This window comes from Cantharellus anzutake (genome assembly GCF_015039405.1).
Source record: "Cantharellus anzutake strain C23 chromosome Unknown EI90scaffold_62, whole genome shotgun sequence".
NCBI lineage: Eukaryota > Fungi > Basidiomycota > Agaricomycetes > Cantharellales > Hydnaceae > Cantharellus > Cantharellus anzutake.
The window spans coordinates 278,597-300,223 of record NW_024067012.1 but is presented as its reverse complement, the minus strand read 5'-3'; the positions used below and the strand labels follow the sequence as shown (position 1 = coordinate 300,223).

General features: G+C 49.8%; 12 protein-coding genes across 12 annotated transcripts; 7 read left to right on the top strand and 5 right to left on the bottom strand.

Annotated features, from left to right (window-relative positions):
* Positions 1-475: 475 nt before the first annotated feature.
* Positions 476-2,179, bottom strand: EI90DRAFT_2359736 (uncharacterized protein). The gene is made up of 8 exons (XM_039052918.1): positions 2,046-2,179; positions 1,836-1,997; positions 1,571-1,774; positions 1,433-1,516; positions 1,251-1,375; positions 1,041-1,200; positions 825-988; positions 476-769 (listed from the first exon to the last, which is right to left on the bottom strand). Exons 1-8 carry the CDS (start codon positions 2,142-2,144, stop codon positions 580-582), a joined length of 1,188 nt encoding a protein of 395 aa, XP_038911498.1. The 5' UTR covers positions 2,145-2,179; the 3' UTR covers positions 476-579.
* A 46-nt stretch (positions 2,180-2,225) lies between these two features.
* On the top strand, positions 2,226-5,744 carry EI90DRAFT_3244802 (26S proteasome regulatory complex non-ATPase subcomplex Rpn1 subunit; the record flags this gene model as incomplete). The annotated part of the gene is made up of 14 exons (XM_039066550.1): positions 2,226-2,360; positions 2,413-2,469; positions 2,532-2,696; positions 2,744-3,108; positions 3,165-3,323; positions 3,372-3,619; positions 3,672-3,832; positions 3,875-3,970; positions 4,020-4,147; positions 4,203-4,462; positions 4,511-4,782; positions 4,834-5,224; positions 5,281-5,399; positions 5,463-5,744. The coding sequence occupies 14 exons, from the start codon at positions 2,226-2,228 to the stop codon at positions 5,598-5,600; spliced, it is 2,694 nt and encodes an 897-aa protein (XP_038911497.1). The 3' UTR covers positions 5,601-5,744.
* A 27-nt stretch (positions 5,745-5,771) lies between these two features.
* Positions 5,772-7,324, top strand: EI90DRAFT_3244739 (histone deacetylase complex protein; the record flags this gene model as incomplete). The annotated part of the gene is made up of 7 exons (XM_039066549.1): positions 5,772-5,819; positions 5,869-6,033; positions 6,074-6,160; positions 6,214-6,329; positions 6,387-6,907; positions 6,964-7,019; positions 7,075-7,324. 7 exons carry the CDS (start codon positions 5,772-5,774, stop codon positions 7,180-7,182), a joined length of 1,101 nt encoding a protein of 366 aa, XP_038911496.1. The 3' UTR covers positions 7,183-7,324.
* Positions 7,325-7,518: 194 nt separating this feature from the next.
* Positions 7,519-8,174, top strand: EI90DRAFT_2934856 (uncharacterized protein; the record flags this gene model as incomplete). The annotated part of the gene is made up of 2 exons (XM_039055124.1): positions 7,519-7,822; positions 7,876-8,174. 2 exons carry the CDS (start codon positions 7,519-7,521, stop codon positions 8,172-8,174), a joined length of 603 nt encoding a protein of 200 aa, XP_038911495.1.
* EI90DRAFT_2359556 (uncharacterized protein) lies at positions 7,884-9,123 on the top strand. The gene is made up of 5 exons (XM_039052916.1): positions 7,884-8,166; positions 8,217-8,290; positions 8,352-8,367; positions 8,419-8,837; positions 8,897-9,123. The coding sequence occupies exons 1-5, from the start codon at positions 8,144-8,146 to the stop codon at positions 8,959-8,961; spliced, it is 597 nt and encodes a 198-aa protein (XP_038911494.1). The 5' UTR covers positions 7,884-8,143; the 3' UTR covers positions 8,962-9,123.
* Positions 8,984-10,637, top strand: EI90DRAFT_2359223 (uncharacterized protein). The gene has a single exon (XM_039052915.1). The coding sequence runs from the start codon at positions 9,286-9,288 to the stop codon at positions 10,345-10,347; it is 1,062 nt and encodes a 353-aa protein (XP_038911493.1). The 5' UTR covers positions 8,984-9,285; the 3' UTR covers positions 10,348-10,637.
* Positions 10,489-11,192, bottom strand: EI90DRAFT_3000792 (zinc-binding ribosomal protein). The gene is made up of 5 exons (XM_039056319.1): positions 11,152-11,192; positions 11,054-11,084; positions 10,788-10,994; positions 10,682-10,730; positions 10,489-10,622 (listed from the first exon to the last, which is right to left on the bottom strand). Exons 1-5 carry the CDS (start codon positions 11,180-11,182, stop codon positions 10,620-10,622), a joined length of 321 nt encoding a protein of 106 aa, XP_038911492.1. The 5' UTR covers positions 11,183-11,192; the 3' UTR covers positions 10,489-10,619.
* A 301-nt stretch (positions 11,193-11,493) lies between these two features.
* Positions 11,494-12,271, top strand: EI90DRAFT_3157474 (acyl-CoA N-acyltransferase; the record flags this gene model as incomplete). Its single annotated transcript, XM_039066118.1, has 4 exons — positions 11,494-11,516; positions 11,590-11,955; positions 12,005-12,174; positions 12,234-12,271. The coding sequence occupies 3 exons, from the start codon at positions 11,494-11,496 to the stop codon at positions 12,084-12,086; spliced, it is 471 nt and encodes a 156-aa protein (XP_038911491.1). The 3' UTR covers positions 12,087-12,174; positions 12,234-12,271.
* EI90DRAFT_3146921 (Bicoid-interacting protein 3-domain-containing protein) lies at positions 12,125-13,342 on the bottom strand (the record flags this gene model as incomplete). Its single annotated transcript, XM_039065474.1, has 7 exons — positions 12,125-12,162; positions 12,222-12,333; positions 12,392-12,419; positions 12,446-12,550; positions 12,636-13,059; positions 13,109-13,164; positions 13,293-13,342. The coding sequence occupies 7 exons, from the start codon at positions 13,340-13,342 to the stop codon at positions 12,125-12,127; spliced, it is 813 nt and encodes a 270-aa protein (XP_038911490.1).
* A 78-nt stretch (positions 13,343-13,420) lies between these two features.
* EI90DRAFT_2359684 (uncharacterized protein) lies at positions 13,421-14,747 on the bottom strand. The gene is made up of 5 exons (XM_039052917.1): positions 14,548-14,747; positions 14,178-14,499; positions 13,786-14,120; positions 13,617-13,724; positions 13,421-13,560 (listed from the first exon to the last, which is right to left on the bottom strand). Exons 1-4 carry the CDS (start codon positions 14,553-14,555, stop codon positions 13,619-13,621), a joined length of 771 nt encoding a protein of 256 aa, XP_038911489.1. The 5' UTR covers positions 14,556-14,747; the 3' UTR covers positions 13,421-13,560; positions 13,617-13,618.
* Positions 14,748-15,876: 1,129 nt separating this feature from the next.
* Positions 15,877-19,092, top strand: EI90DRAFT_2977274 (Cupredoxin). The gene is made up of 14 exons (XM_039055908.1): positions 15,877-15,989; positions 16,051-16,511; positions 16,572-16,807; positions 16,864-17,043; positions 17,101-17,162; positions 17,214-17,379; positions 17,441-17,644; positions 17,725-17,734; positions 17,793-18,033; positions 18,104-18,192; positions 18,243-18,322; positions 18,387-18,400; positions 18,466-18,632; positions 18,702-19,092. Exons 2-14 carry the CDS (start codon positions 16,210-16,212, stop codon positions 19,015-19,017), a joined length of 2,067 nt encoding a protein of 688 aa, XP_038911488.1. The 5' UTR covers positions 15,877-15,989; positions 16,051-16,209; the 3' UTR covers positions 19,018-19,092.
* A 189-nt stretch (positions 19,093-19,281) lies between these two features.
* EI90DRAFT_3130031 (uncharacterized protein) lies at positions 19,282-21,434 on the bottom strand (the record flags this gene model as incomplete). Its single annotated transcript, XM_039064268.1, has 6 exons — positions 19,282-19,407; positions 19,466-19,605; positions 19,658-19,804; positions 19,854-20,102; positions 20,466-21,287; positions 21,359-21,434. 6 exons carry the CDS (start codon positions 21,432-21,434, stop codon positions 19,282-19,284), a joined length of 1,560 nt encoding a protein of 519 aa, XP_038911487.1.
* Positions 21,435-21,627: the final 193 nt, after the last annotated feature.

Here is a 21,627-nt window from a genome sequence, read left to right as displayed (position 1 = left end):
AACATATCAGCGCGGAGCTGAGAGTGCATGGTAGTGTAGCGGTTATGAATGTACTTACTATAATGATCACAGTGTTCCTTGGTTCAATTCCCACCTGTACCAACCATTTAATGATATTTAGTTCTGGTCCTATTCCGAAATGTGAGTCACCAAAATCGAGGATAATGTGTGGGGATGTAATGAAGTGAAGGTATGCTTCAATCCTGGCTTGCAAGGGGTTGTCTCTTTTTGTTGACCCTACCTTGTTGCCGTTGCAACGCGTTGAAACGGAGGCAAAGCGTTACAACGCCTCGAAGCGTTGGAACGATCGAGTTCAGTGTTGAGAGCGTTAGAACGGCACGTGCCGTTGAAAGGCGTTACAACGCCTTGTAACGGGTTACAACGCTTCCGCAGTGTTTTCCGACATCAGTGAGTCGTAGAGTCGTAGCGGGTATGAGCTGAGACATGTCACTTGCGCCAATTCACACCCGCAACACCTTTGTTTGAATAATGATAACAAAAGCAATCGTTAAATTGTCAAGTCTCGCGGTTTAGCTTGAGCCTTTCAACATCGCATATAACACACAGTCACTTCCTGTTTCATGAAGGAGGTGGTGGCGGAGGTGGATCGGAAGGGGCCGGAGGTGGAGGCACTGGCGAACCCTCTGGTTGAGAAGGTGCCTGCGCTCCTTGTTGGGCGTAGGCAGCGTAATAGGCAGCGTACTGTTCCTGTGCCTGCTTCTGCCATTCCTTGAAAGCATCAGAATTTGTGTCGTAACCATATGCGGCCCTGTGGGAAACTGTGAGAGGTATCCCACCAAAAAAACTCGAGGCACATCACGCACCAGTAAGCCGTCCAGTCTTGCTGAGAGCCAGGAGATGTTGAAGCCGATGGGGGGCCTGTTCCAGCCCCTCCAGGTGGTGGTGCAGTTCCGTCAGGTGGTGGCGGTGGCGGTACGTCGGAGGGTGGTGGTGGTGGTGCGTCGGCGGGAGGTGGAGGCGCATATCCCTATCTCTCGATATGTTCAGTAACCCACAGCGATGGGAAAAACGATACACACGTTGTAGGCGTTATAGGCTGCGTACTGGGCCTGGGCTTGTTGCAGCTCCATTTGCTGTTGATCCATTATTGCCTTCGCCTTTGCCCACTCGGCGCGGACCACTTCGAGGAGATCCTCCGTCAAGACCTTCGCTCTATCCACCTGCCCCTCATCCGGACCCCTGAAAGGGAGGTCAGAGAGAGCATGACACCAACTAAACAGGATACAAACGTGATGTGAATATGCATTGGCTCGTCCGCTTCCTTTTGCGTGTCGGCCTCAACAAAGCCGGAGCCAAGCCCTTTTATTTGCACCCTCGTCCCTGTTTCTTGCTGGATGTACTTCACGAAGGCGCCCTGCAGGTAAATGACCCCCAATTTAGACCCAGGCAATCCGGGATCATCCATACGCACCTGAGGACCGACAACCTTGGCCCGCACGTTAAATAGTCGAATACTTTCAAGACCGACAGCTAGCTTCGCCTCAGGCCATTTTCGCTAAAGAGATGGTGGATGAGTAGATCATTCGGATGTGGGTTGGGCTATACTTGCTCGTTGGGGTCGGTCATCCTTTTTTTCGGTTAACCCGAGTTCCATGGCTATGATCTCCTCCACCTTCTCCCTCGCAGCATTCAGCTGCTCCTCTGTATTGGCGGAAATATGTAAATACAGAGGTGGGTCCTTCTCGGTGGCCTTAGATTTGTCGGGGTACCATACTCCTTTGGTCGTCACTGAAGCGCCAGTCTCCTGGTTAATCTTGAGATGCCCCGGGCCAGACTAGTCAGCTTGGCGACAACGAGATTCAGATAAGATATACTTGTGTCTGTGTAGTGCCTTTCGTCAAAACATATCGATTGCGAACATCATTGATTTCAATGTCGTAGGTGAAGGCAGCATCATGGGGGTCTCTTGGACCAAGGATACCAGACGCAGATCCAGGGTTCGCGAATTGCGCAGCGATCTTCGCGGCAATCGCTGCCTACACCAGGACTGAGTGGGGCAAAAATAATAGTAAAGAACTAATTACTGCAGCAGCCGCGGCTTCCGCGCTCTTTGAGCCTTCTTCACCTCTCCTTGTAATGTCGTCGTCGCCAGGTTGATCCCATTTTCTGCGCCAGTCGGTCATAGCGCGACACTTGAGTTTTGGATTGAATGGTCGAGATTCGGAAGGACCCGACTGACGCGGCCTCTGCTCGTCCAAATCGCCATGCCTCAATTACCTGAAGAAACAATTGCTGCTCCTTCTGAGGACCCTAAAAAAAAAGAGTCAAAGGGGGAACAACCCCCAGAGAAAGCCCTTAAATCTAAAGGTCCTGACTCGCATGAGGAAGGGGAGGAGTTGGTGAGCACACCTCGACACGTCCATAGCACCGCGACTTATCAGCTAATTGTAGTCAGAGGAGGACCAGCAGCTCAAGAATGAGTTAGAAATGCTTGCTGAACGTCTTGGCGTAAGTAGGATTCTTGTAATGCTTACGACTCCAATTCCCAATCTTTTCCTTACGGGCACCAGGAGCCTGACACGACGCTGTACCGACCCGCATTAGAAACCCTCCGTACTCTCATTCGAACATCGACGTCTTCTATGACTTCGGTTCCTAAGCCCCTCAAATTTCTACGACCGCACTATCCAACATTGGAGTCCATATATGAAAAATGGCCACCGTCGGAGGACAAGGTAATGGTTTCGCAATGTCTTCAATCCCGATACTCACACCTCTACAGAGCCTTTTCGCGGACATATTGGGTGTTCTTGCTATGACTTACTCGGATACTCGACCTCGAGAGACACTAAAGTACCGACTGCTGTCAACTACCATGTCCAAGGAGCCTTCGCCACCTGGTCTTTGGGGTCATGAATATGTTCGTCACCTGGCTGCGGAGCTTGGGGCGGAGTATACCATCCGAATAGAGTCGAGTGAAGACACAACAGAGCTCAGAGAGTTGGCATACGTGTGCGCTATGTTCTTGCTAGAACATAATGCCGAGGCAGATGCGGTGGATCTTTTGGAGGAGTTAGAATGTGTTGGTAAGATCGAGGGACTGGTTGACAAGAACACCTTCGCTCGGGTCTGTACATACATGGTCAGGTTAGTGCCATGTCATGAACACTCTGCGTCGCCCTTGATTTTCAGGACGTTTTCAGCTGCGTGAATCTTCTTCCACCACCAGATGACGTAACATTCCTTCGGACCGCACACGCGATTTACATGAAATTTTCTAAATATCCCGAAGCATTATCTCTTGCCATTCGTCTGGGGGACCCGCAATTGATATCACAAGATTTCCATGCTCCTGCGAATCCGTGAGTTAATTGGACGCCCTGCAGTCCTGAACCTAATCGCCTTCATAGGCTGATGCAGCGACAGCTCGCTTTCATACTTGCTCGGGCCTTAGTCCCGCTAGAGTGGGTGCGATCACCGAGTTCTGGGGACCAGATGGAAACTACTGAGTTGGAAGATACCGGGCTGCCGGAAGACCTTCTCGCATGTCTAAGCAACACCTATTTATCCGACCATTTTCGTGCTTTTGGCAAGGAACTAGCCGTAGGAGACCCCAAATCCTTGGAGGACATTTATAAATCCCACTTGGAGAATACCCGTGCGCAGATCTGGCTTGCTACCCTCTAGCATTCATTTATTTTTGCATCCAGGTGGCTCAACAACTGTGGACTCGGCTCGCGCAAACTTGGCAGGAACATTTGTCAATGCCTTTGTAAATGCTGGCTTTGGCAATGACCCTCTGATGGTGAAGGCTGAGGAAGGTAGTGGATGGATCTACAAGAATAAAGACCATGGCATGTCCCCCTTAGGTGTAAATCCTGCGTAACCTCACGATCCATCCAGGGATGCAAAGTGCTGCCGCCAGTCTGGGTTGAGTTTACTCTGGGACACCGAGGTTGGCTTGAGCCATGTAGATCGGTATACATATTCGAACGAGGAGTACATCAAAGTATGTTCTCATCTACGTTTGAGTTGATAGCTCTCATTAGTGTACTTAGGCGGGAGCATTGCTGGCTATCGGTATGCTTCATTCTGGCGTGCGTTCCGAGCAGGACGCGGCACTCGCGCTGCTTAGTGATCACCTTGAGAATAAGAGTGTTCCCCTCAGAACAAGTGCCATCACCGGGTCTGTTTCACCTTTCAGACCTTCTTCATTCACCTAACGAAACGTATCACATTAGGCTCGGCCTTGCTTACGCTGGTTCACATCGTGACGACCTAATGGCTATTCTACTTCCAATTGTGTCAGACGATACAGTTTCGATGGAAGTGGCCGCTTTGGCAGCCCTTGCATTAGGTTTCATTTTTGCTGGCAGCGCAAACGGCGAGGTTGCAGGCACGATCCTGCAGACCATCATGGACAGAATGGAACCTGACGATTCAGCGCTGGGGGACAAGTGGGCTCGCTTCTTGATATTGGGGCTTGCGTTATTGTACCTCGGTGAGTCATACGAATATATTGTCCAAACGGTTTCCCGACACGTTGCAGGTCGTCAGGACATTTCAGATGCTACCATAGAGACTTTGAAGGCCATTCCCCATTTCATCTCAAAGCAAGCCGTGATCCTTGTGGAAATCTGCTCATTTGCAGGGACTAGTAACGTTCTAAAAGTGCAAAGTTTACTTCATCACTGCAGCGACCACATCGACACCGAGAAAGAAGACGACACGTTCCAAGCCTATGCGGTAATGGGTATTGCTCTCGTTGCCATGGGTGAGGACATTGGTGCGGAAATGTCACTGCGACAATTCAATCATCTTGTAAGTTGGTGATAAAATCCAAAATTTGGTTGGGTTCTAATCTCCGGCAAGATGACCTACGGGGAGCCGATTGTTCGTAAAGCCGTACCATTGGCACTTGGTCTTATCAGTGCATCAAATCCGCAATTGAGAGTACTCGACACACTCTCGAAGTACAGCCATGACAGTGATCTCGCTGTGGCTCTCAACGCCATCTTCGCAATGGGCATAGTCGGTGCGGGAACGAATAATGCACGTCTAGGGCAAATGCTCCGTCAGTTGGCTAGCTACTACCACAAGGAACCAGATTGTCTCTTCATGGTCAGGGTGGCGCAAGGGCTGGTGCATATGGGCAAGGGCACGATTGGCATTAACCCCTTCTTTCAAGACCGACAGATCATGTCGCAGACGGCTGTTGCTGGACTTCTAGCAACTCTTGTGGCCTTCACTGACGCGAAAGCTTGTGAGTGCTTATTCATGTTGCCAAGTAAGAGAAGTGTCAGATCGTCAAATTTGCAGTCATTCTTGACAAGTCACACTGGATGCTGTACTTCCTTGTCACTGCGATGTTCCCGAGGTTCCTGATTACTCTTGATGAGGACTTGCAATCTATTCCGGTGACTGCACGAGTTGGCCAGGTTAGTTTCACTCCATATATGACACTTCGTCTTGTCCCCAATTGGTGACAACACCCTCCATAGGCTGTTGATGTCGTGGGTCAAGCGGGTAAACCCAGAACAATATCAGGTTTCCAGACTCATCAAACCCAGTGCGGATGGGTACTACTGAGCGAGCGGAGCTTGGAACTGAACAATACATATCGTTCGCGCCGGTTTTAGAAGGATTTGTTATACTGACGAAGAATCCAGGTTGGGAAGAAAAAATGGAACGTTGACTTCGGTACATGTACATATATAAACCTATCATCCCTAATACTCTGCCAGATGAACTTTTGAACTTGGCAGGTTGCGGTATCTGGAACAAGCCCCGCCTCTGAACACCAGGAGCAAATGAGTCAAAAGGTAGTGGCATATGTTGTCACTGAGGCCCTAGTCAAGGTACATAACTGCCACCCAATTGACCGCGAGTTTATAGCACCTCTTCTAGGCTTCTTCGCTTCTCCCTTCAAATAAAGGAAGGTCCTTTCTCGTGCATACGCTAGCTTCCGCGCTTGGGTTCTTCGACAAGTCCCGTGGATACTCCAATATCCTCGTTTTCAGACCTTCCCCTGCATCGCGCTCAGATCTGTGCCTGTATCATGATACAGACTATGTGGGTTAGTCCAGTCGCGTAAATGCATTGTTATCGTCAGATGATCTTAATCTTCACGCTCGCCAACCAAGAGGCACTGCTTTCGTCCAGAGCTCCAAATGACGCGTCTTCGTTCGGACTGGAAGATGTGAGGACCGATTTTCCACAGGATTGACCGTGGACTAGACATGACACCAATAGGATTGCTCATTCTTCGAGGGTCTTCAACAATACTGTGTGTTGGTGGCAGGGGCGACATTGAGCGCTGTGAAGGTCCTGAAGCATGTAGACATATCCATCGTGTGGGATGGTGGCCGGTGCGCTCCTCTCTTTACTTTCAGTAACTTTGTTCGCTAATCGTACGCGTGCTGCAGACATCACGCTGGGAAGTCTCGAGCCTCGGGGTATTGCTACATAAACGATGTCAACTTAGGCATACTGAGCCTCCGGCAACTTAAGCCACGTCCGCGTGTAATGTACATCGACTTGGACCTCCACTACCCCAATGGTGTGGCCGATGCTTTCCAAACACAGACTGCTCAAACCGCTTCCGTACTTATCCTTAGTATCCATCACGCATCTGCAGGCTTCTATCCCGCATCTCCCAATGCTCTGCTTCCAGCGGCTGGCACACCGCACCTCCATACTTTGTCCATACCTTTGGCGCAAGGAGCGACCAACGCCACTTTCCATCGCATCTGGAAATCGTGTGTGCAACCTGTTAAGGAAGCTTTCTGCCCAGAGTTCATTATTGTACAGTGTGGGGTGGATGGGCTCGCAGGCGACCCATGTGGGGTGTTCAACTGGGGACTCGATTTGAATGATGAAGGCTCCCTGGGATGGTGTGTGAATGAGTGCCTCTCCTGGGAACTCAGAACTGTCCTTCTGGGAGGAGGTAGCTGTCAATAGGCTGTTGTAGTAAGGTTTTGTCACTCATGTTTCTGAATCAAGGTGGCTACAACTCCGCAAATGCTGCGCGGGCGTGGGCTTACTTGACATCCATTGCCGTAAGTACATCTCTACCTCTTAGGAAACTTCTTTTGTATCACGTCCCGAAAACAGTGCGGGAGCCCCCTCACCTTAGGAGACCCAATCCCAGACCATCCAAACTTCCCCCAGTACGGGCCATCGTTCACTATGGAGGTTGACGTCGGTTCGTTCTCCGATTGATACGACTCGAGCGATGTTCATTTATTCGATTCTGCATTCATATGGACCACAGGGAATATGGTGGACCAGAACATAGATTCTGACCTTGAAGCAATGGAGGCCCGGTTCGCAATCCTTGTGGACCGATTGAAGGGTGCTTCCTCGGAATGGGTAGAAATCAACAACTAGATCGTTTTCTTTGATCTGTCGAGTTGTGCCTGGTGGCTGATTAGGGCTGATGTCAATGTACTTCATTTCGAATTCCGATAGTGCTTTCACGTGGCCAATGTTTTGGCTTTGTCGGAAGCAACTATCGCGAATCTCCGACCTGTAGCCCTGCATGCTCATCGTGCAGCGATGAGGAAAGAATATCGGCTTCGTTCCAAGCGGCTAGCTTCCTTTCGTGAATATAGCATTACAGTCTCATCTGCGCGCTCAAAAAAGACGAAAATCGTAAATGCAGCATGGCCCCACCCTCCCACCTCCAAACTCACCCCAGAGTCATTGGCAGACGCCGGTTTTTTCTTTAACCCTGATGACGATGCACCGGATAAGACCGAATGCTTTATCTGTGGACTATCTCTTGCTAACTGGGAAGAAGATGACGAGCCTCGAACTGAACATCTGAAACGCAGCAACTCCTGCACATGGACTGAGGCGCGTTGGTCCTTACGTGGAGACCGCGTCAAACAGGAAAGTTGACTGTGTGAGTAGAGACTCGGTGCTGGTTTTTATTCCCTGACGCGAACGTTCTCTATGGTCTATCTGCCAGCTGGCGCTTCAACTCTGATGACCGAGTTCCTACACATCCTGCTCGGATCAAGGCTCGCCTAGAAACTTTTGCCTCGTGGCCTCACGATAAAAAGAAGGGCCATAATTGCACCTCAGAAGCGCTTGCACAGGCCGGATTCGTCCATGTCCCAGACGTGGGTGATGGGGAGGACATGGTAGTCTGTGACTATTGCAATCGTTCATTAAATGGATGGGGCCAGATGATATCCCGATGTTTGTGATTTTTTGGAACCGAGTGTCGGACGAACTAACGCTATGTGCAGTGAAGAACACCGACGGAACAATACAACAATGTGCCCTTTTCTCGAGGCGTATGATCGCGAGCAGATTCTGTTGGGTGGGTACAGTCTACACTCAGCTGTAAGCCAGCTTATAACTTGATTTCCCCTCAGAGCAAGGGGGGACTGGGGATAAGTATGCATTTTGTTCTCGATGTCCCGTCGTGAATGCTGAGGTATCCCATAGACACAAGTCAACGAAGCATAAAAGGACGGCGTCTAAATCTGTTAGGAAACGTGCCTCTGCTTCCGCTTCCGACTCCGAGAATGCACCAGATGCTGTATCGTACTCAAAGGCAAAGTCTCGGCGGCGTCAACCTTCTGCCCAACCAATCTCTGCTTCCTCGCCATCTGAGGTTGCTTTCGAAGGCGATCTTCAGGAAAAACCGAAGCGGAAGCCGAAGAAAACGATATCTAAAACCAAGACTAGCAAGACACGAGAGCAATTGACGACTGGATCGGAAAATGCAGTGAGCGAAGAGGAGAACCCGGTTTCACAAGCCAGAACTCGTTCCAAAAGGGGTAAAGGAAGAACTACCAAATTTCAATCCTCAAATTCACAGGATAGTTTAAATTTACTATCTTCGAATGTCGAGTCGCAAGCCGGTCAGCTCAGCTCAGATGATGAAGTTTATCGTTCACGGCGGTCTCAGCGGATACGGCAGTCACAGGCCAAGCCTTCTCTTGCTACACATTCCCGAATCGCAAGCCCGAGTCGAAATCCAATTAATATTGGATCTCATTCACTAGATGATAAGTCCCCTTCTGGAGATGACACCCCGGTCAAACGGCCACTTCGATCAACACGAAGTGCAAAGCAAGCGCGGGATTCGAATGCCAGGCGCCTCGCTCTGGGCCAGACGAAATTTTGCCATCTGAAGCAAGCCGCAGGTTAGGTCGATCCGTGAGTACCCGCGGACTGTCGTCCACAAGACAACTAGGGGTTGAAGGACCTAGCCAAGAGGGGCCGCAAACTCGGACTCGGACTCGTACGTCATCGAAGAGACGGACGTCGACATCGTCAAGAACTCGTGCACATTCCAGAACAACTTCAATGCAAAGTTTGGAAGAATACGACACAGGCATCACGACAGATGTCACCGGAACAGAATCCCTGGTGGATGACGAGGATATTACATATACAAAGGATGCGACTAGACCCAAGAGGGTTTCCAGGAAGCCTTCGTCAATACGCAAAGGGTCGACAGTTAACGCTGTTGATATGGATGCAGCCTCAGATACTTCTGTTGTCAACGAGTCCACACCCTTAGCTTCAAGAAGCAATAAGATTGTGGGTGGGCAGACTATTCCTGCACCGCAACTATCAAGGCCAACCCCTCGAACGAGATCAGTCTCTTCCTCTTCGCTCGCCCAACCCGGTGCGGGGGGGACTGTTACTGTTGAGATCGACGTTTTAGATCACATATCCAGGGTCATGGAGGCTGTCCATCCCGCAAAACCTAAACGTCCCATCGTAGCCCTGCCAAAACGAACATCTCAACAACCGAGTCCCCTATCACAACCCCAGCCCGCAACGCGTACACCCCACCAGCAAAACCCTACTCCCACTTCTCCAGCGAAGCCACCAAAAAGTCCCCCAACATCCACTGGCCACTATGATCCGTCCTTGGTCATTCCTAGGGTAAAATCCAAGTCATCAGGCTCAAGAATTGACACTGGTACAGTTGCAGAGTTCTCTTCCAAACTCGAAAGCAACGACAGTCAGGCAGGGACAGAATCCCATACCGAAACTCAAATCCAGGACTCCAGCTTGATTGGCAGGGGGGCGCACTCTCCCACACCACGGAAGGGGAATCCACACCATTCTGATGGTCACCCTCCGAACGCTGAGCCTACCGTTGAAGTACAGACCCAAGATGTCTCAGAGCCCCAATCGACAACTTTGGTGCACCCATCTTCCAGCTTCAGTTCCGACGGGTTTACGGAGGAACAGCTCGACATGACAATTCAACAGTTCATTGAAGCTGAGACCCAGAGGGTGTACCAGAACATGAAGCGGAGCGGTGAACAACTCATTGAAGAGTTGGTCGAGGAAGGCAAGCGGCAACGAGCCATCATCGTGGCGCATCTAAATGCCAGCTCCATTCCAGAATGAGTTTTGTTTTTTTTTTTTTTGTTGTTTTTCAAAACTTCAGGTTGCCACGTTATGTATTTGCTGCTTGTTCATAGTATTGCACGGACTCATACTCTTGCATCTCTGTTTTGCAATTATGTAATCGAACTCAACCGAATCCCCACGGAGGCGAGGACTGTAATGCACCATTATTGGATTGCGAAGCGACTGGGTCATAGCATCGATCATAAGTAGTGAGAAATACATCATAACCAGTTGCATAGTGGTTGAGAGCAAGGGTGATGGACAAGAGATCACTGAAGAATCAATCATTAGCACATCCACATACAACTAATAACTAGCTCCTGAAACGCACGAACGTAATGGCAGCACCCTTCGTCTTCTTCTCCCCACCCAGCTCGAAGCTACGATAGAAATATGTTTCGAGAAAGGCACTGAATCGATAGAATATAAACACGTACTGCTTGCATCGCTTCAAGGCTTTCTGTGATTTATACTTGCATTCGGTGCACTCTAACCGCAAGACAATCTTCTTGGTGGTCTTCGCCTTTTTGTGGAAGACAGGCTTCGTCTGACCACCATAACCGGATTGCTTTCGGTCATAACGGCGCTTCCCCTGGGCTTTCAACGACGGCTTCCCCGTCTTGTACTGCGTTACTTTATGGGGCCTAGAAGAAGAGAGAAGGAAAAATTGCCTAACTAGCAATGCCATAGCATCGGTACTAACGTGTGCTTTCGGCATTTCTTGCTCCTACAAACTAGAAAAGAGAATTTTGAAATATCGCTAAGCAGTAATTCCTCCACAAGGACCGCGGCAAAACTCACAGGTCCGTCGTGTTTTGGGGATGTTGACCATGGTGGCGAGCGAGGACCTACTGTACAGTTGGATTCAGATTTCGGGCAAATCCGAAATCATCACGTGGCGATGTGAGATCGAGCTTCTCATCATCGATTGGACATAAAAATCCCTGGCGGTGGTCTGGATTTAGGCCGAACCTGCACATGTTCAAGACACCTCTCTGCGAGATTGTAGAGGCCTCCTCGAAAGAGCTGTGGCAACAATGTCATCGCTTGCGAGTTGCAGGTTTGTTAAACTGAGCTTCTGTGGGCACCGACTTGAGGTCCTGACAGCATGGCGAAGTCTTTGTTCATGAGCAGAAGTTCTCCATGGAGTCCGAACTCCCCGATGAGTCAGTCGACTGCGTGCAATGCCAAATTCCCGAACTCTTGAAATGTCAAACGATGGCTATTTCTATGATGCAGATACGATAGATCACCGGAAACATTCCACTTTCTTTTGAGATTGCTCCCCTCCCAAGAGGCCATTGGGACCGTTCGGGTGTACCCCTTGAAACACCCTGATACGCCCACTGATACCGGTACGCAAAAGGAAGATGCACATGGATCGGCTGCAGCGTACCCCACTTTCGCACTTGGACGACTCTGTGTGCTTGAGCAGTATCGAAAATACAAGTTTGGCCACAAACTCGTCCAGCAGGCCCATTCGTTCATTCGAAATCGATTGTTAGCTTCGAGAGCGCATGCTCGGGACAGTAGCTCCGAATCAAATGAGATTCTCGGAGAATTTATCATTCATGCCCAAGTTCAGGTGAAAGGATTCTACTTGAAGTCAGCCCAGCAATTCCTTTCTTTCAGACGTAGCCTGACTGGTCCGTAGGAATGGATATACTCCTTTTGGAGATATCTTTGATGAAGACGGTATGGACCACCAGTTAATGAGGTACTGGATCTTGGAATAGAAAGAAATATCGGCATTTGTGTCCAGTGCTTAAATATTTCATGGCTTTTCATAAACATCTACCCTTCTTCGGAGTCCTATAACAACTAATCAGTGATCACGGTCATCCTTTCAATCCCCGTCATCGTGAGCCTACCTCCTTCGCCGACAGTGCCAAGCTGTACTGGTCTTCGAAACCCAATCTTTACCAACTCATCCTCAAAATTCTCGGGTCGCAGTTTGAGTCGTTGAGCATTCTCTCTGAGGCGCTGAAGGGATAAAGTTTTAGTGAAACATGCCAAAGGACGTCTGGGGATGTAATCACACCTTATCCATCTTCCGAGCTTTAGCGTAACTGACCCAATCTTGTGGTTCCAGCACCAATTTCGCCCGCGCCCAGCATGAAGTGAATTGAATATTTTGGTAAAGAATGATAAGAGACCCTCGTCGCCGTGATTTAGGTGAATCCATTTAGTGATTGAGAGACTAGACTTGAATAAAAAGAATATGGCGTTGGTCGGTGGGTGGCAGTCAATTTTGCGTTCTTCGAGTTCGAGTTGAACCAACATACGCTAGTACAACATCATACTTCTCATCCGTAGACTGTTGAACTTCTGCTACCCAATCCGCCATCTCAAACGTGATGTTGTGGGGAAACGTCGACGGGCGAGCCTCGGAAGGGGTTGATGGAAAAGGGATATTGCCAAACATAACTTGCATGGAAGTAGGGAAGTAATGCGCATCCTCTGGTGTCAGTAATGGAGGGAGAGCAGAGCGAGGACGTGACGCGTCGGCCGGTACAACATCCGCATCCCGATGTTTCCTCCGCCGTTTCTTGGGAGGCGACTCTATTGGAGGATTTGGGCTTCGGTCACTGCTGCCAGTGGATGAAGGTGCCTGCAAACTCCATGCTAAACGCAAATGTCTTCTCGCGGCATTGATAAGTGTTTCGTCAATGTCCACACCGAGGACTCGAGATGCGCCACGTTGTTGAGCTGGGCAGTCAAGTTTAACCGTGGACAAAAGGTGCTAGCCATTGCTCACCTATTTCGCAGCTTACCCATCCTTCGTTGCACCCGATATCAAGTACAGATTTCCCTCTAAAGAAATCGGGCGAGAGTAGAGCAATGCGATCATCACCAGCGTCGGCCGTTTAGTCTGGTAGTATCTAATTGAATGTACGCTCAATCAGGAGGTTTCGACAGTGCATACGCTGATGTATCCGTACGAATGATAGTTCCCATGAACGGGTTTTTGTTGGTCAGTGTTGGCACTCATGTCCACCTACGTTGAATGACCGTGATGACCCAATTCAAATTGTGACGTGCAACAACCGCTAGATTCTAATATCGTTGGGCCAAGTCTAGCGTAGGATAGTAAAATTATGCACATTGTATTATGCGTACAGATACATTTCAAGTTGATGCGAGCAGGGTAAAAATAGTGTTGGCCGCCAGGGATATACATGAGTCAATGGTAAAATGAAAACAAAACATCTACCAAGGGTAAATCAGTTCGAGATACATCAACTGAGAGAAAGCATAGCGCTTACAATTACTCCTGCCGCGCAACTTTCGCATTATTAGACGGAAGTCCTCGGCGGGTACTTCGAGGCTCGGGTCCACCATCGGCTATCATCCTACTCAGCCTCTCGTTCTCCCTAAAAAAAACGTGGAATCAACCCAAGGCCAAGAAGACGAAAACCGTCGGAAAAAACTCACACTTGCAGTCCACCTTGTCTAAACGACGTTAGCCTCAACACACCTTTTCTTATACTGTCCATGTGGACTTCGAGTGGTACTCCACCGACCAGCCCCTCGCCAGGACCATCTTTCTCTGAGGCCTCAGCACTTAGCGTACTGATCCCAGGCTCAACCACGCGACCCCGAAGTTCCTCAAGGTTCTCTTGCAATTTTATCAGCTCCTCGACTGTCTGAGACACTCGGTTGCGGGCCTCTTTACGATATTTTGAGAGCGAGGTAAGGAGCTCGATGTGAGAGTTTTGAGTTTGCAGACGGTCACGGTTGCCTCCCAGGATAGTCCAAAGATCGGCGAGCTGTGAAAAGGGGACATGTAGACCAGGTCTATCGACCCCAAAGGGTGGAGTACCCACCACTTTATCCTTTTCTTGCTTCGCTAATATACTCTCACGACTGGTCAGCTCGTTCATAACGTCTACGTTCTCCTCCAGACGGTTCAAGAGTGCTAGACTTGCTTCGGCTTCCATGATCAGCCGTTGCAAGTGAGAGGCTAAATGATTTGAAGCTTGGAGGAAGTTTGAGACGAGGATATCGCGATTCCGTGCTCGCTGCATCTCGGCACTGTTAAGGAACTCCGGAAGGAAGCGGTCAATGAATCCTTGGAGAGATAAGGCAGATGAGGGAAGGGAAGGTGGAGTCGTCCTGTTGATCTCTTCGAGTCTTCTGAGAACGTACCTGTGGAATCTCAGGAGCGTAAAGCAGTATTTATAAACATGGACTTACTCATCCATTGCTAGTACACTATCAACTGCACCGCCAACCTTTGCACCCAAGCGCTGAAGCCCTCTAGCAGTCTCTTTCGCGTTTCCTACAAACTCATTGAGCGATTTCCCCAATGCTTCCTTCGATGGTAAATCGCTTAATTTGACAAGGACAGCTAGATCTCGAACTGCCGCTTCCGAATTTCGAATACCATATGAGAGGGAGAGAGAAGAGTCTCCCGCTGGAACATCGGAACCCGATCCGTCCTCTGCCGTCCGTTGGGGCGCACCTGATGTAAGTGCCAGGATAGGTTCAAAGGCCCTTTGTATGGCGATGAATTTTGTGTAATCGGGATCGACTACAGGCTTCAAGATGCGGGGACATAGTGGAAGTAGAGACCCTAGAACGGGGGCATGGCAAACGGGAATGAGGAGCTGATGAATCTGACGCTCGATTGTGTTTGTGGCTTTATTGAAGATGTGGAGACCAATGTAGACTGCGAGGCCAAAGTGCTGGGAGTGACGGAGAAACGTCAGGGGAACAGACTTTGTAGGTTACAGCTAGACTCACAGGGGTTTTTTGAGGATCCAAAGCACTGAGCGCAAAGCATCTATGGAGACTGTCGCGAATAACCGCCAAAGTTCCATGAATGATTGAGACGCCCAGCTTTCCCCTTCATCCCCGGAATTGGGACTACCCCTATGACTCGCACGAGTTCTCGGCGTTCTATTATTTATCTTATTCCTCGTGGAACTTCTTGTCGCAGGACTAGCGGTCCGGCTTGATGGTGGCGTGTAACTCTCCTCAGAGTCAGATATTTCTAAGACGTAGTCTAGGTCGTCATTTCTCCTTTTGGATCTTCGTTTGTTCATTTGTTTGCTCTTGGAAGCTTACGACCAAACAATACCCGACGTGCTCAAGATTTTTGTTCGTTGAAGATCCTGGCACGTGCCCCCCAACAAAGTGTAAAAAAAAACGGAAATTGCGCGGGAGCATTCCTTACTGAGCGCAAAAAAGAAACGCCTGTGCCTGTGACTGACACAGAGCAGTACTTCCCGTTGCGTAGCGAACGCTCCCACGCGTTGCGCAAATTTCCAGATCAATATTGGTTTCCACGCGTGTGCGAACTTTTCTTGCACCAACTCTGGGAGGCCGTGTATCGGACTTAGCGGCCGTCGTAATGGACAAAAACGAGCCTTGTCTCAGTCTTGGAGGGTCGTACTAGCTATATGTTGTCAATGGTGGACAGACAGACTCCGCCGTAACTGAGTGGCCACGTTGGTCTGACTCATGACATCAATATTATGCATCATTGCTCAGTTATTAACCGTTTGACGTTTGGGTATTCCCCTCATTTTTGCTACTGACTATAAGTGCCGTATGGGTCGTCGGGAACAGACGGATATCCATTCCCCCTTGGAGTATTACCGTTGAGACACGCGACGTGCGGCCTATAAGCCAAAGTGAGTGCAAGTTATCAGATAACCGGCCATCAATTGACTGAGCCCGTGACGCAAATCCCAGGTTATCAGATATGACCCCATCTAATCTGATTTGGTAATTTTTTCTCAAACATACAATTTTCTAACTGGGGTCTTCCTCCCTCTTTTCTCATCTACATAATCCCCCTTTCCACACCTCCCCTCCCCCAGCACGCAAGGGAAAGTTAGGGCGTCGCGGACAATGCATCCCCTAGCTCTCATTTCCTACTCCCTCTTCTTTACGTGCACAGCACGCGCTGCGGTCATCGAATATTGGTGGAATATCTCGTACGTTAACGACGTCAACCCCTCGGGACTTCACAGTCGGCGTGTCATAGGTGTGAATGGGACCTGGCCCCTGCCCCCTATCAGCGTCACACAAGGCGACACACTCCTCATCCATGCATATAATGGTCTTGGTGATGTTGGGACCGCCCTCCATACACATGGCATCTATTTCAACGGAAGTGGGTATTACGATGGTGCCGTGGGTGTCACCCAGTGGTGAGCCGCTTATGCCGCTGTTCTCCCCATGTGTAACTCTGAAGAGGAACTCGTTGACAGTGCGATCCCTCCCGGAGAAACCCTTACCTATCACATCCCCACTGATCTGCAATCAGGGACATACTGGATCCACGGACACTATAGCGGGCAATATGTTGACGGCCTCAGAACGTCATTCATCATTCATCCTGCAAACGGCTCGTTGTATCCATATGACGAAGACGTTACCATCGTGCTCACTGATTGGTACCATGACGAACATTCTACTCTGCTGCAGAAGTTCATGGGCGAATACAGTGAGCCTTTTTTTGGAAGTGGAAAAGAACACACGTTGACATGCGCTGTTGATCAGATCCAAAGGGAGCCGAACCGGTTCCGAATGCACCGCTTTTGTACATTTTGCCAAATAATTCCTTCCCTGATGATTGTCCCAGCGGCTTGTGCATTAGGAACGGATCATCGGTCGGGAACAACGCCATTCTACGGCTTGAGAAGGGGAAGAAGTACAGACTAAGATTCATCAACATGTCAGGTTCGTTCTTGCCGCTTACAGTTTTGAATTCCCAGCATTTACCCCCTTCATGATCAGCTTTAGCTATGTTCTACTTCGGTCTCGACGGACACACCATTCAAGTAATCGAGCTGGACGGGGTTTGTTTATGGTTCCCACGTTGCTTCAGCGGACTTACAATGCATTCATAGGTCGAGACTGAACCCTTCGAAGTTACTATGGTCCCTATATCCGTCGCTCAACGGGTCTCCCTCCTTGTCACAGCACGAAATGACACAAACGCGACAATTGACTACGCCCTCAAGGCGAATATGAATCCAGATATGTTCGACCACGTCCCTGATGACCTTCAACTGAGTGAGTTATCGTTAAACTTCGGCTCAGGTGGTGCATGATGGCTAAAGAATGACGCCGATAGATATAACTGCTCGCATCACGTACACGCCCGCAGGAGAAACTCCGTCAAACGCACTCGCCCCGGCGACCATCTATGACGCCTATCCTGATTTTGAGGAGACGGATCTCGTCCCTGTTGAAGCCGAAGGTATGACGCCAGCCTCAGTAAGCCACCGACTGGACGTATCTTTCGACACCTACGATGACGGTGTCAATCATGCCAGTTGTGAGTTTTTCCTTGGGCTCGGCGAGATACATTCGACACTTCACTAAGGGAGTTTCCTTGCCATAAATCCATCAAATCAGTCAATAACGTGTATGTATCCCCCAACAGTAACTCTTGCTAGGCTCATAGTCGCATTCTTGTCATTCAGAACTTACGTTGCTCCGAAAATACCTTCTATCCTCACGACGCTTACTATGCCTGCCAACGATTCCTGGATAACAGCCGTCACCCGCTCAAAGATACCTAAAGACCAAGACTACATCAAGGAATTTGGGGGTACTACTTATGCTACGATATATGGCGCTCAGACGCACGCGATTCCACTTGACTGGAACGGAATGATCGAATTGGTAGTGTATAACTGGGATGTAGGATTACATCCTTTCCATGTGCGTCATCGGTTTTTCCCACGCGCGAAATTGGAACGTCCCTGATTTGACTTGGATAAACGTGGCGCAGCTTCATGGGCATAAGTTCCAGGTTGTGCAGAAGAATTATGATGCAACCCAGGGAATACCGATCAATGAGACTCAGGTCAACCCCATTCGGTGAGTTGAATATCTAGCGGCTTGCGGAATCGGCTCTTACGTCCCCGCAGTCGCGACACCGTCATGGTCCCTCCGGGAGGGTCCGCTACTCTTCGATTCAGAGCAGACAATCCCGGTGTCTGGTTCTTCCGTAAGTATTTCTAACTACCCATTCATGTTGCTTGCGCGTCCTACTATTCATTTCCTGCTCACAGACTGTCATATCGAAGTAAGCAATGGTAGCTTGTCAGGAGCTTCATCTATCACGCTGATCGTTATCAAATCATCGCGTAGTGGCACCTCGAGTCTGGTTTGGCAGTAGTCTTTATCGAGGCGCCTGCCCAGGCCCAGGGCAAGCTCCAAATGCCACAACAGCTGCTCGATCATTGCACCAAACAGAACATTCCCATTTCAGGAAACGTCGTCGGCAAAAATTCGACGACTGATTTCCGCGGACAACCGTAAGTTTCCCATCCGATTGCATGAGTACTTTTTAAGCCTTGACGATCTTCGATCTTGTACTACCACAGATACGGACCGTTCCCACAAGCGCACATCCTCGGATGGACGGCTAAGGCGAAGGGTGCGCTCGCTGGCGCAGTCCTGAGCGCTCTGGCTGGAATGTTTACAATCGTGTGGTACTCCACTGGAGCTCTCGATGAACACGAGATAGAGGAAGTTCAGAGGAAGAAGTTTGCGCAGAAGCTCGCGAGAAAGAGAAAGGATTTGTCGGTGGACTCAGGAGCCGATTCAGGAACGAGTCAAGCAGCTAGGAATCTCAAGACGCCGAGTATGAGGTGGATTAGCTATGGTACGATCTCACGCCATCTTGGCTTCCAAATTTAGAAATATCTTGTGCGCACGGCCGCTTATCATGCTTCACAAACCTCCAATTGAGCTGTCACAACTGCATCTAAACGGTTCGGCGTGGGCTTCCATTCATGTATGGGTCCATTAACGACGAGAAGTAGGATGCGAATAAATACTGAAACGCTCAAAATGATGCGGTCGGTCATAGGTGGGAGCCGCCGAAAATCCTCAAGCTCCAGACAATCGGTCTTTCAGAACAAGAAAGCATCAAAGGAAACCCAATAGCGCTGCATAGGGGTATTACACTGTTGACTCTTCTTCCTCTTCTGTAACGTCTTCCTCCGACTTCTCCGACAGAGTCGCGTGCACGGGAAGGTTAGCAAGTATGGTGTCCACCAAATCCTGGGCAATCTTTGGGTTGCCAACCTAGCAAATATCCTTCGTTAGTGCAGACTCTGTGATATTCCGGCTAGGCTGTGGCCACCTTGATAGCATGATGAACAAACCTCCCGTCTTCAAGTATGGAGAGTTTTATGAATTTGGGATCTTGCCCTATTGCGCAAGGCATCCCAGCAAATAAGCTGGCATTCAATAACAGGCGGAAGACACCCTCTGCGCGCATGACTGAACAAATGCAAATCGTCAACAAACGTAAGGTCTGGTGGCGCGAACGTACTGATTCTTGCACCGCGCCCGTCCGATTTTCTAACATTGACCTTCAAGGTTCCTGTACCTCTTTCCTTGTATGTATCTCTCGCGTCCATAGTGTACAATTTGGCTCGTGTCTGTTGTAGTGTCTCTTCATCTTCCTCCCCAGTGTGTACTAAATTCGTCGGTCAACATGGGCTCAATCCATAGATTCAATTACTCACAGTCTACTTCTTCTATAGCGGGCTTCGTCTCAGCCGGCTCCTCTGTATCAACCCCCTTTTCCGCTAATATGTCGTTGAATGAAGACTTCTCGGAGCTATGGGGCTTCTCTGATTTTCCCTCATCCTCTTTTGGCGGGCTCGCAGTAGCCCCTAACATCGACGTTGGCTTGGCATATGATCCGAATGCGGTGCCGCTCCTAGGTATGGAGCCTACGAGGCCTGGCGATGGAGACTTTGGTGAAGACGCCGCTGTAAGAAAGGGAGAGGTCTTTGATGCGAGGACGGAAAACCCTGACGAGAAGAACTTCGAAGGGGGGGAGGTGGCGCCTGTTTTGAACCGAGTTCAGGACTGGGTGAGCGGGGGGCAGGTTTAATAAAGGCCGCAAAGGGGAAACGCTAGCAAAACCAGCAAACCCCATCTGGAAATGGGGTTAGTTAGATGTTCTTTACTAATACGAAAGATGGAGCCTTACAGGTTTGGGAGAAGCTATGGAGCCGCTGCTCAGAAACGGGCTTGAGGACCCCACTGCAAACGGCGACTTCGTGGTGTAGGCCGCGAAACCTCCCTATCAATCAATTAAAACGCGAAAGGCAACCCAAGTGGACAAGTACTGCATGCCTTCGTGGGTGGGGAAGACCTGGTTTTCGTTCGTGGAGATTTCGGCGCTTCAGGCGTTCGAGGTCTCTCATCCGGTCCATCCTTCTGGCGCTTAGGATCAGGTGCTGGCACCCCGGGAACACCTGTTGTACTGGATTCCCTCGACTTCCTCTTGACTCCTTGCAGGGAATTCCGTTTGCTCTCTGAGCTTAAGAGTAGGGGGACAGAGTCTGATTCGCCATTGTCTTCGGGTGAAGAGCTGGAGGGGGATGAGCGTTTGTGAGAGGTTGGGGGTTCCTCGGTTTCGAGCTTGAGTGAGGGGACAGGTGAAGGGGTTCTGGTTGGAGGCGGAGGAGGGAACGTTTCATGGTCTTTCAGTCCAGCCATCGCGTCAATTGAAGGGAACGTGGTCGCGTCGTTTGGGGAGATAGGGAGGCGGGAAGGCGAAGGGTCTTCCCCGCTTACTTCAAGTATCTCCTCTTCGGTTTCCTCAAGTGCGTGAGAGGCATCGCCGTCTTTTGTAGTAAGGTCCTTCACCCCCTTCCGAACATCGGTAAGCCCACTTCCGTCAGGTGGCGAGGTCGATAACCGTGGCGACTCGTCATCTCCAGGAGACGAGTCCTCTTCTGCCGTACTTTCTAACATCGTTTTCTTCTTCGCCGGTGCACCTCGATCACGGTGGTCACCTGAAAATGTCGTGGAGGCAACCTGCAAAGAGAGTTCCGAGAACGCGTGAACTGCGCGGTATTTGGATGCGATTAAAACGGAAGCGCGCACCCCTGGAGTCCCTGGCTCTATGGAAGCTTCTCTTTCTCGCTTACGACTAAGTTTGGCATCTTGGAACATGAAGAACGCATAAATCGATCGACAATGCGTCAGAAACGTGCCCATTCAATAACACCCTTACCAGAGCTTTCCTCTAAATCCAAGCCTGCCTCTTCAGGTGGTGTACCGGCAGCGCTCTCTTTCGGGTCACTCGCCATGGGCTAAAACAGCGGTTCAGCAGGATTGTCGTAATAGAAGTATAAGGGTAACGCGGAGGGGCTCTCAAAGTGTGGGAGTTGCCGCGCATTTAATCCGCCACCTTGGAGAACGCAGATTATAATTGGTAAAATCAGTAACTGGATGCTAACAGATATTTTGCAGTGGTATGTGCGCAGTCATTAATGGAATGAT

What these genes read in the sequence shown, in the direction of transcription:
- EI90DRAFT_2359736 (XM_039052918.1), bottom strand. Translation starts at nt 2,144, where the DNA reads ATGACCGACTGGCGCAGAAAATGGGATCAACCTGGCGACGACGACATT. An exon ending in AAGGCACTACACAGACACAA is followed by an intron (nt 1,775 to 1,835) that starts GTATATCTTATC and finishes GGGCATCTCAAG; the next exon opens with ATTAACCAGGAGACTGGCGC. An exon ending in CCAAGGTTGTCGGTCCTCAG is followed by an intron (nt 1,376 to 1,432) that starts GTGCGTATGGAT and finishes ATTTACCTGCAG; the next exon opens with GGCGCCTTCGTGAAGTACAT.
- EI90DRAFT_2359556 (XM_039052916.1), top strand. Translation starts at nt 8,144, where the DNA reads ATGGGGCCAGATGATATCCCGAT. An exon ending in GGGCCAGATGATATCCCGAT is followed by an intron (nt 8,167 to 8,216) that starts GTTTGTGATTTT and finishes CGCTATGTGCAG; the next exon opens with TGAAGAACACCGACGGAACA. An exon ending in GAATGTCGAGTCGCAAGCCG is followed by an intron (nt 8,838 to 8,896) that starts GTCAGCTCAGCT and finishes CGGATACGGCAG; the next exon opens with TCACAGGCCAAGCCTTCTCT.
- EI90DRAFT_2359223 (XM_039052915.1), top strand. Translation starts at nt 9,286, where the DNA reads ATGCAAAGTTTGGAAGAATACGACACAGGCATCACGACAGATGTCACC.
- EI90DRAFT_3000792 (XM_039056319.1), bottom strand. Translation starts at nt 11,182, where the DNA reads ATGGTCAACATCCCCAAAACACGACGGACCT. An exon ending in AAGAAATGCCGAAAGCACAC is followed by an intron (nt 10,995 to 11,053) that starts GTTAGTACCGAT and finishes CTCTTCTTCTAG; the next exon opens with GCCCCATAAAGTAACGCAGT. An exon ending in GCCTTGAAGCGATGCAAGCA is followed by an intron (nt 10,731 to 10,787) that starts GTACGTGTTTAT and finishes TTTCTATCGTAG; the next exon opens with CTTCGAGCTGGGTGGGGAGA.
- EI90DRAFT_2359684 (XM_039052917.1), bottom strand. An exon ending in AGCAAGAAAAGGATAAAGTG is followed by an intron (nt 14,121 to 14,177) that starts GTGGGTACTCCA and finishes CCCTTTTCACAG; the next exon opens with CTCGCCGATCTTTGGACTAT. An exon ending in AGACAAGGTGGACTGCAAGT is followed by an intron (nt 13,725 to 13,785) that starts GTGAGTTTTTTC and finishes CGTTTTTTTTAG; the next exon opens with GGAGAACGAGAGGCTGAGTA.
- EI90DRAFT_2977274 (XM_039055908.1), top strand. Translation starts at nt 16,210, where the DNA reads ATGCATCCCCTAGCTCTCATTTCCTACTCCCTCTTCTTTACGTGCACA. An exon ending in AAGATTCATCAACATGTCAG is followed by an intron (nt 17,044 to 17,100) that starts GTTCGTTCTTGC and finishes CTTCATGATCAG; the next exon opens with CTTTAGCTATGTTCTACTTC. An exon ending in AAGTAATCGAGCTGGACGGG is followed by an intron (nt 17,163 to 17,213) that starts GTTTGTTTATGG and finishes ATGCATTCATAG; the next exon opens with GTCGAGACTGAACCCTTCGA.